Raw genomic sequence first — 9,915 nt, 5'->3', positions numbered from 1 at the left:
GCACATGGTGGTGTAACTGCCCCGACTGGCTCTCTCTGTGACTGTAAAATTGTGGTGTTTCTCACCTGGGATTTTGCCACAATAAAATAGTGTGACGCTCGAACAGCAGTGAGTATGCTCAGAAACGCTGCCTGTGGCTTGAAGTTAACAGGGTGGTGAAGGAGGTGGGAGGCTGGTAGGGAGGGCAGGGGCTCCCCAGTAGGAGGCAAGGCCCTGGGTGACACTGGGCTCCTCTCCCTGGGTCACCTCTGGCTCTGTCTGCACTCTGACCTCTGGCCCAGACCACTTTGGAGGTCAGGTCTTGGCGTCTTTCCCCTGGAGTTTTTATGTCTTTGGGCTCCCAGCCGTCTGCCCAGCACCATCCAAGGTCATTGTCTAGCTGCCCCAGGGACTAGGGCCAAGTGAGCAGCACCCCCTCTGAACTCCCGGTTCATGTTATTCTCAAAGTGGGTAGGTCTGGGGACCTATGGGAGACCATCAGGGAGGACTTCCTGGGGAGGGGATGGTGGATCCTCTCGTCTGAGCCAGCTTGGTGGGGTCTAGGGAGGTAATGTCTCAGACACCACCTGGGCCTGCGCTCACTCACCCATCAGTGGGCAACAATTACGTGATTACATAAGTGTGGGATACAAGCAGTAGGTGACAGCACAATTACTTGCGGGGATGTGCAGACAGAGGGCAAGACCGCGCCGCCCATCCTGGCCCCACCCAGGCTGGTACCTGGAACCATGGCCCCACCTGCTGGTCACACTAGGAATGACAGAGAAGCAATCTCAGGCTTCCCAGGGTGGTGTGTGTGTGTGTGTGTGTGTGTGTGTGTGTGCGCGCGCGCGCCCGCAAGTGCGTGTACAGGTCTGGGGTCCTGCCTGGGGTTCCCACCTCAGGACAGACCCAATTGATCCACAGCAGCAATTCCCACAACAGCCTTTCCCTGACTGGGCTGTGGGCAGTGCCCCTCCACACCTGCCCCACGGCTGCTGGAAGCCGAGTGCACTTCAGGTCTTTGATTAATCAAGAATGGAGTAGGGAACTCATGATTATTTAATAAGGCAGCCAGGCTGGGAGTTAGCAGTCTTTCCTAACACAGGGCCCTGGGGGACGATACGGCAGGCAAGGGCAGGTGTGCGTCAGAGTCAGGGTGGGGACTGGGGACACCGAGCCCAGCCACTTCCCAGAAGCAGGTGCGATGGGCAAGGTGCACCAGGTGTGACCTGTGGCCCTGGGCCCCCGAGCGGGGCTGGGGCACAAGACAGCGTCCACGCAGGGATATGAGCACCTATCCCACCCAGGGCTGGGCGCACCTGACCCACCCGGGACTGAGGGTACCTGTCCCACCCAGGGCTGGGCGCACCTGTCCCACCCAGGGCTGAGGGTACCTGACCCACCCGGGTCTGAGGGTACCTGTCCCACCCAGGGCTGGGCGCACCTGTCCCACCCAGGGTGAGGGTACCTGACCCACCCGGGTCTGAGGGTACCTGTCCCACCCAGGGCTGGGCGCACCTGTCCCACCCAGGGTGAGGGTACCTGACCCACCCAGGGCTGAGGGTACCTGTCCCACCCAGGGCTGGGTGCACCTGTCTGGTGGCTCCCCCGTTTACCTGATCTTCACGAAAAATGAACATTCTCCATTTTGCAGACACCAGGTGAAGTTACTGAGTAGGCCCAGGTCTGAGTGGGGGCCCAGACTCCTCCTTGTGGTGATCCTGGCCTCAGCCAGCCTCCCCACTAATTCTCTGGTCTGCTGGCAGTGGGACTTTGTCTCGCCACCTTGCAGCACGGCCAGCCAGGTGCCCTGCCATGTCCGTGTGCCAGGAGGGGGCATGGGGAGCAACCTCCACTCCACCTCTCTAAGCAGCGGAGTCACAAAGGTCAAAGCTGGGTTACCCAAACCAAGTACAGAGCTTCCTCCAGCTTTCCCGCATTGATGCAGGGGTCCAAAGCCTTGGGTCATCCTCAGCTGCTTCGTCAGAATTGGAGCAATTGGGACCTGGTGCTGCAGGTGGAGGATTAACTTGCTATGCCACTGCACCGTCACTATGCATGAGCCCCAAATACAGCTTTTCTCATCCCCTCTTCCATCCTGCCCCACTTGCGAGTGGCCAGGGAGGAACAGGTGAGCCGAGGCCTTTCCTCCTCCGCCCCAGCCACCAGGAGCGCAGTGAGCCACCTGCACTGTGCCACCACTCCAGGGCTCTCCCCTGACAAGGCCTGTCTTCCCACTCATCCAGGCCAAGGTGGATGGCTTTGGCAAATGGCGCTCCTGCCAGGGACCTGGGAGTGGGGTGCAGGCTCTAAGCATCAATAAGAAACCTGTGGCGCCTGCCTCAGCACCCGTCCCCAGGTTCTGCCAAGGTCCTTCCCACACATATCCAAGTGAGGCACCCCCACCAGGCTCACCCCAGTCCCTGGACAGGCCCTCTTCTCGGCTCTCAACTTGCAGCCAACTCACTCACTGCCCACCCCTCCACACAGGGTGGGTACTGGTGGTCTCTTGCTGGTGGGTGGGGTGTGTGTGTCAGCCCTAAAAGTCAGGTGAGGACCCTGCCTAAGCAATCTTGGGATTGGCCAGCGCTGCTGAGCCACGGGTGGGCGGGCGGGGGAGCAACAGACTCTATAGAACAAGTCAGGTAGTCACTGTATTTTATTGGAAAACATTGATATATATTTTTCTTCACAGCTTGAACTGAACACGATATTGCCCGGTTTAAAAAACAAAAACAAAACATTCCGAAAAAGTCCACAGCCTCCTGCCTGCCTGCCCTCCCCTCCATGGCTGGTGGGGGTCTCCCTGTCCCTCCTTCCCCTCCTCCTGCTGAGGCTGGGGGCTAGAGGGCGGGTGAGAAGTCTCCAAGCTGGGCAGGTGCCAGGAAAAGCGCCTCCATCCACCTGGGCTGTGTGTGTTGTGTGTGGGCGGGTGTGTGAATGGGGAGAGGGGAGCCAGATGAGAGGGACAGATGGGGGGGAGGCACCGGGACCATCGCACTGCCCACACGGACTTCCCTGTCCCAGAGGCGCAAGGCAGAAGCAAGGGCACGGAGCATGCTCTCCACTGGGGCAGGGCAGGGTGGGGGCAGGCGGGGGCGAGGGCAGAGGCGGCCGAGACAGCACAAACGTGGGGAAGAGGTGCCAAGCCACCCCCGGGGCGGAGGGGCAGGCAGACTGGGAAGCAGGGGCTGCGCTGAGGCGGTTTTATTGCAGGTCTGTCCTCCGGAGAGCGGGCTGCAGCTCATCTCCCTTCTCCCCACTCTTCAACTAGCTCGCCAGGGACGTGGGCAAAATGGAAGCTCTTAAGTGGCAGAAAGGGGTCTGGGGGGCGAAGAGGAGGGGTGGGCGGGAAACACCAGCACATTACACACTGACCATCCCACACCCGCTCCTGGGGCTAGGCCCTGGGGGTGTTAGCACCAGGTATGCACAGAACAGCTGAGAGCGCTACAGGACCACGGGCCAGGCCACACGAGGGAGCAAAGGCATGGCGCCCCGTGCGGCTGGCCCGACTCAGAAAGCCAATCGGATGGTGCCATCCACTCAGGCTGCCTCCCGTGAGCCAGCCCCCTGGAGTCGTCAAACAATGCCCCATGCAGCCAGGGCCACAGCCCCCCTGGCCCACCCTACCACACCTCCCTCGGCTGCTGGGATCTACACAGCAGCTCACAGGCAGGCCGCCTGCATGCAACGGCCATGGGCATGCGCCTCCGCCTGGGCCCAGGACAGGGCTGGCAGCTGCCCCAGCACCCCAAAATAAGATGACAAACAGGACACAGAGGGACACACACAGAGGCGAGCCACCCGGGCTGGGGCAGGGGCTGGACACATCAGGATGTAAGGGGAGGGGGAGGAGGAGCGACAAAGAGCAGTCATGCAGCTTGGGACAAATCTTTTGTTGCTTTATCAGATTCTCAGTCAGTCAGTCGGTGTTTGCTAGAACTGGGGAATGCAGGGGAGTGGTGAAGAGAGCGCGCGCAACGAGAGAGACATCGAGAGAACGGGCATCACCAGCTGCCCGGGCCTTCACTTCGCGGTCATCATCTGTACAAACTCTGGGTGGGGGGAGAGAGCAAGGCAGAGGTCAGGGCGGGGTGGGGCCCAGGTGCCTGCAGCCCCGCCCGCCCACAGCCCCGCCCTAGGCCTCACCTTCATAGTTGACCTGGCCGTCCCCATCGATGTCCGCCTCCCGGATCATCTCGTCCACCTCCTCGTCCGTCAGCTTCTCGCCAAGGTTCGTCATCACGTGGCGCAGCTCGGCAGCACTGATGTAGCCGTTCCCGTCCTGGCAGTGGGGACAGCGTGTTCACGGTGGGGATGAGGCCTGCCCACCCTACCACCCCCGCGGAAGCAGAGCCAACCAGCAGGGAAGCGTGGCGGCAGCGCCGGCAGGGCAGGCTCCCTGAGCCTCGCCCACCTTGTCAAACACGCGGAATGCCTCCCGGATCTCCTCCTCACTGTCCGTGTCCTTCATCTTTCTGGCCATCATGGTCAGGAACTCTGGGAAGTCAATGGTCCCATTTCCTGGAGGGGGTAAAGGGAGGTGGGGAATGTTCCTGACCTGGGCAGGGAGACATAGCCCCAGCCCAGGGCGGCTGCCCAGCGCCTACTGGCCCCGAGCTTACCGTCGGCGTCCACCTCATTGATCATGTCCTGTAGTTCAGCCTCAGTGGGGTTCTGCCCCAGGGATCTCATCACAGTCCCCAGCTCCTTGGTGGTGATGGTGCCGTCTCCATCCTTATCGAAGAGGGAAAACGCCTCCTTGAACTCTGGTGGAGAGGGGAGACAAAGGGGACAAGTGAGGGACAAGGGGCTCCTGCGACAGATCTGGCCTCTGCGCACTGGCCACCTCCCTGGTGGAAGGCCTAGGAATTGGCCAGCTGTCTAGGGCAGCCCAACCTTCAGCACATCCACTGAACGCACGGCCACAGGCTGCGGGCCACTGCCAGCTCCAGACCTCTTCGGCTCTTGGGTCAGGGAAGCTCTACGTTCGAGGTACGCTAGTCAAGGTCACAGTGGTAGGAAGGGGTGGGCAGGGGAAGGGGGGAGGGACAAAGGCTGCAGGACGTGCGTGTCTCTGCTGTCCTAGGAGGCAATGTGGGCACTGAAGCTTTGACTGGCACCGCCGGCGCCAGCCCAGTTCCCGCTGTGTGGTGAGGCGTGGGGGTGATCTGTGGCAGAGCATGGCTGACGGACAGTGCGTGGGGTGAGTGGAGGGGGCTGGCTGCCAAGCCAGGAGTATGATGAGTGGGAAGGCCACAGCTGGGGATACATCAGGAGTGAGAGGAGCCCGCGGCTCCTGCCCTCCTACTGGGCCTGCCTGGCACCCGGCACTCCCCTGCCCCCAAACCCTTAGAGAATGGATGCCTGGCAACACAGTCCCAGGGGGCAAGGACGCTGGGGACAGGGACCCTGGGTAAAGGGCTAGGGCTGTGGTGAGGGAGGGGTGACCACCTCCACCACTCTGGCACCTCCCTGTGCTGAAGGCAGGAGGACAAGGCCGGTCCTGGGCTGCTCAGAGCCGGAAGCTACACAGGTGTGACTGTGTGTGTTGGGGGAGGGCATGAGGGGAGAAAAGGGGCAAGGCCACTCCAGCCTCCCCACACCCAGGCTGGGCATTGGTCACGCAGCAGAGCTGGGCTCTCTCTGCTAGGCTTGCGGCATCCAGGCATTGTGTACCTGGTGGGAGCCAAGAGAAATATGTCCCCAGTTGAGAGTCCCACACCCGGTGACAGGAGGGCGTGATACCACGGGAGTGAAGGCAGGGGTCTCCAAAGGGGGAGGGTTGAGCCGATGACAGGCGTGGCCCTCGCAGAGGTGGCAGACAAGCAGCGAGGCCAGCCCATGCCTGAGGTGGGCAGCTCCTGCAGTGGGTTGGGGGCTCCAGTCACTGATTTCAAAGTGCTGAGGTGACTCTGGGGTCTGATCAGGATGGGAACACCCTTGGGTGCTTCTCCGATGTCCCATCCTGGCCGGCTGGTGAGGTGTGACAGGGGACGCGGGGCGCTCACCTGCAATCTGTTCCTCCGTCAGCTGGTCAGCCTGCAAGGGCAGGAAGGAGAGTCAGCAGGCTAGCCAGCCCTTGGCTGCAACGCGGGCGGGGAGGTCAGGGCCAGGAGGGGACAAGGCCTGGACGTGCTGGCTCCTACGGCGGTGGGCAGCCAACTCTGCCTGCCCTGAGCCCGACTGAGCAGCCCGAGGCCAGCACAATGTGGGCTGGCCCTGGCCTGGGAGCCCCAGAGGCCTAATCATGCAGTTCTAGAAGGTTCCACAGGGTGCCAGTCCTTGGGCAGAGAAGAGGGAAGTTCTCTGGAGCAGCCTTCTTGGCTAGTTCCCGCGTCACCCATTTGGAGGTGCCAGGCCCAGGTGGACCCAAGTGGCCAACACTCTGCTTGCTGGTGGCTCTGGACACTTCTCTGCGCAGGACGGACACATGCCAAGGAGGGGACTGCACCAGGCAGTGCTGGCTGTGACAGAGCCACAAGAGCCTGTCTCAGCATGCTGCAGTCTTTAACCCTTTGTAGCCTTAGTGGCGGGCCAGAGAGATGGGGTGGCAGGCCGCCCTTGCTGCATGTGGCCTGGGGGCGGAGCATGGGAGCCGCGGCACTGGCCCTTCCTAAGCTGAGTCCTGGGGACAGGCCAGGCCATTGGGGGAGGAGCCAGGAGGGGCCTACGCCCAGCACTTCAGGCCTCCAAAGGGCAGATTTCCCTGGCTTTTACAGATGCTGCCCAAAGGGTACCCCAACCCTGGACCACAGGGTGGAGGGTCCAGATAACTGTCCCTACTTCTTTGCAAGGCGAGGGAGGGACACCAGGGGTCCAGCAGTGCCAGCCTGGGGCCTGCCAGACCTCGGATCTGCAGTCTAGGACACAGAGGTTCCATCCGGGGCGCAGGGACAGTGCCCTGCCCCGAGGCAGATCGGGAGATCAAAGTGATGAAGAGGGGGTGGTGATGGCAGTGGCTGAGGGAGGGGGAGGAAAAACCCACCCCGAGGTGCTGACACCTGAAGAAGCCACCTGGGGAAACTGGGAAGCCGGGAGGGGCTTGATTGCCAAGGCCGGTGGGGAGGGGAGAAGAAAGAGGAGCGGACGAACGTCCTCCCCCTCCCCCAGTCTGCTCTTCCTCCTGCTCCCCTGGGCAGAGGGAGCTGCTCACTGCACAGCCCTGCCGCAGCAGGTGCCAGCCATCCCCACCCAAAGCCCCAGGGGAGGGTGGGTCAGCTCCAGGTGTGGACTCCTGAGCAGTACTCCCGAATGGTAGCCAGGCCCCCCGTCCCTCCCTTTCCAGAACCAAAGATGGCACGCCTCCACCCAAACCTGTCTCCAAAATAGCTTGCTCCCTGGCCCTCATCTTAGGTTCCTGCAAGAGGCTGGATGTGGGGTGGGGGAGGGACCGGGCTGTCCGTTCTCAGCCTTGCCGCAGCCCCCGGGCGGTGCCAGCCTGCAGTGTCAGCTGAGATCGGAAATGGGGCCAGGGCCCCAAGCCCCGTCCCACCACATTGAGCTGATGACAAAGGGAAGGAGTGGCCAGCCAGGGCCACGTCCAGGGTCCTGCAGGCACTTTGGGGCTCCCTCAGCAGAGTTCTGCTGGGGTGAGGGGCGTCAGGTCAGGCCTGTGTCAGCAAGCTTGAGATCTGATCCACAGCCAGGCTGGGCCCGGCAGGATGGCTGCCTGCACCTCTGGCTTGGGCCCAGCAGGATGGCTGCCTGCACCTTTGGCTTGGGCCTGGGGGCGCTGGGGGAGCCGGGGAGGACCAGCTGCAGCCCTGGCTGCGTGAATGGATGGAGGCACCGGGTGGGTGAGCCAGCGAGGGGGTCCCATGGGGTGAGGCCTCTGCTGGGAACAGGCGTGTGATTGCTGGCGATGCCACATGCCACACCATCACCAGGCACCAGTGAGGAGCCACCGCCCCCAGGGTCCCCACTGAGCAACACGCCCATTTGATCCACCTCAAACTTTGATCCCCACCCCCCAGGCACCCTCAGTGCACAATCCGGCTGCAGCAACTCCGCTGCCTGCTCCCACTCCCTGGGGCCGCCCACCCCTCAGCACCGCCTGACTTTGGTCTCCGTACCCCCCATGTCTTCCCCACGCTTGGCAGGGTGGGTCCCACACCCACTCCACACCTAGACCCGCCCCTGCCATTCATTTGCTCCCTCAGCATCTCCACTTTCACCTCCCCCAAACCAAAATCCTCCCCACTTCTCACCTTCCCAGGGGTCCCGCCGCCCTCCCCCAACCCAGAAAAAACAGCCAACCAACCCCACTCTCCTAACGCCTCAGGCTCCTGAACCCCTCCCCACCTCCCCATCCTCCCCCATCCCAAGGGCTCCTGGAGCATCTTGCAACCTGCCTTGCCGCCCACCCCAAGTCCGCATGCACCTCACCGCCTCCCCTTCCTCCTGGTGCAGCACGCAGGTCCGGCGGGGACCCCCCCGCCCCCTTGCGCCCCCCAGTCCTGGGGTCCAAGTTGCACCAGTGCGCCCCTGCGCGCCTCTCGGCGCCCCACCTCCTCCAGCCCGGCTCCCACTGCCACCCTTGCGGGAGCAGTTCCCTCATCTTCAGAATGAACCCCCCCAAAAGCCTTCTCGAAGGCCCGGACGGCTCCTTCCCCAGCCCCCCTCCCCCAAACCCCTGGGAACCTCAAACATCCCCCCACCACCACCGCCGTGCGCTCAGGTGCCCATGTGGGGATCCAAACACCCCGGGGATGCCCAAGTCGCCTTGAGAGACCCCCAAACCCCGTTTTGTGTGTGTGTGTGTGTGTGTGGAGGGCAGAGCGATTCACACGTCCTACTCTGGGTTCCAGCAGAGGGGGCCCCGTCCGGTGGCTTTCCCTCGCCTTCTCGGCGGGGACGCCCTCCCCGCCACTCACCATGGCGAAGCCCGGGGCGTGCGGAGCGTGGGGATCAGGCTTCCTCCGGTGGCGGTGGTGGTGATGGTGGCGGCGGCAGCAGCTGCAGCAGCTCGAGCTCCGCCGCGCGTCCGCGCCTCCACACTCACACTGCCCGCAGCGCGCGCCGCCGCCGCCGACGCCGCCGCCCCAACGGTCCCTCAACGGCCGCCGCGCGCGCCCCGCCCCGCCCCGCCCCGCACTGCGGCGCCGCCGGATCCCTCCGCGCCCGGCCGCCCGGAGCGGGGGAGGAGGAGAGCAGACCGCGCACGCGCGCGCGCGCACGCCGGAGGACTACTTTCCGTGGCCGCGCGCGCCCCGCCCCCTCGGGCGCATTCCCCGCGCTCCCCCGGCGGAGGGGCACTGGCCCCAGCCGGCGCGTGACGCGTCCCTGCTTGTGAGCCGCGCCGCGATTGGACCTGAACGACGGCGGAAAATCAGAGCGCGGCGCCCATTGGTCCGACCTTCCCTGCAATGCGTCAAACTGGGTCGAGCCACCTGCGGAGCGGGTGGTGGGGGAGCGAAGGCTGAACTGGGGTGGCTGCGTGGAGCTGTGAGGCGTCACGAAGCGGAAGGAGACACCAGAGGGGAGGTTAGCGAAAACATTACATTGTTGTTTGTTGCTCAGGAGTGGTTAAAGGGGTGGCGAAAGGCGCGAGACTTGTAACGGAATGGAAGATGGTTTGAGCCGAAAATGCTGGCCTCCGAGGCCCCGCCCCCAGCGAGCCCGGAGGGGCGGGGTCTGAAGGCTCCGCCCGCCGGGCTTGGCGCGCCACCTGCCGGCAGGTGTGAAAAGCTCAGGTCGCCTCAGTCTGGAATTGCTGTTTGTCACTTGCAACCGAAGGGTTCCAGAGGGGTCGGTCCTTAGCATCGGGGACCCTCCCCACTCCCCCGGACACAGAGGAGCAGGCGTGCAGCCGAAGCTCCTGCCCGCATTCTCAGTTGCTGTCAGGCCGACCTGAAGTTGTGCGTTGGAGCACCGCCCCCTAGCCCCATGCTGCTCCCTGCACTGGGCCTGCATTGACTCATGGAAGGC

At 63.5% G+C, this 9,915-nt stretch overlaps 1 protein-coding gene across 1 annotated transcript; it reads right to left on the bottom strand.

Moving 5' to 3' along the window:
• Nucleotides 1-2,623: 2,623 nt before the first annotated feature.
• On the bottom strand, nucleotides 2,624-9,161 carry CALM3 (calmodulin 3). Its single transcript, XM_004597045.4, has 6 exons — nucleotides 8,862-9,161; nucleotides 5,997-6,027; nucleotides 4,611-4,754; nucleotides 4,403-4,509; nucleotides 4,135-4,270; nucleotides 2,624-4,040 (listed from the first exon to the last, which is right to left on the bottom strand). The coding sequence occupies exons 1-6, from the start codon at nucleotides 8,862-8,864 to the stop codon at nucleotides 4,012-4,014; spliced, it is 450 nt and encodes a 149-aa protein (XP_004597102.1). The 5' UTR covers nucleotides 8,865-9,161; the 3' UTR covers nucleotides 2,624-4,011.
• Between the last annotated feature and the right edge of the window lie 754 nt (nucleotides 9,162-9,915).

Source organism: Ochotona princeps, chromosome 16 (genome assembly GCF_030435755.1).
Source record: "Ochotona princeps isolate mOchPri1 chromosome 16, mOchPri1.hap1, whole genome shotgun sequence".
Taxonomy (NCBI): Eukaryota; Metazoa; Chordata; class Mammalia; order Lagomorpha; family Ochotonidae; genus Ochotona; species Ochotona princeps.
The sequence above is the reverse complement of the archived record's forward strand: the minus strand, read 5'-3'. Positions and strand labels throughout refer to the sequence as shown.

What these genes read in the sequence shown, in the direction of transcription:
- CALM3 (XM_004597045.4), bottom strand. An exon ending in GACGGAGGAACAGATTGCAG is followed by an intron (nt 4,755 to 5,996) that starts GTGAGCGCCCCG and finishes CCTCTCCACCAG; the next exon opens with AGTTCAAGGAGGCGTTTTCC. An exon ending in CATTCCGCGTGTTTGACAAG is followed by an intron (nt 4,271 to 4,402) that starts GTGGGCGAGGCT and finishes CCCCACTGCCAG; the next exon opens with GACGGGAACGGCTACATCAG.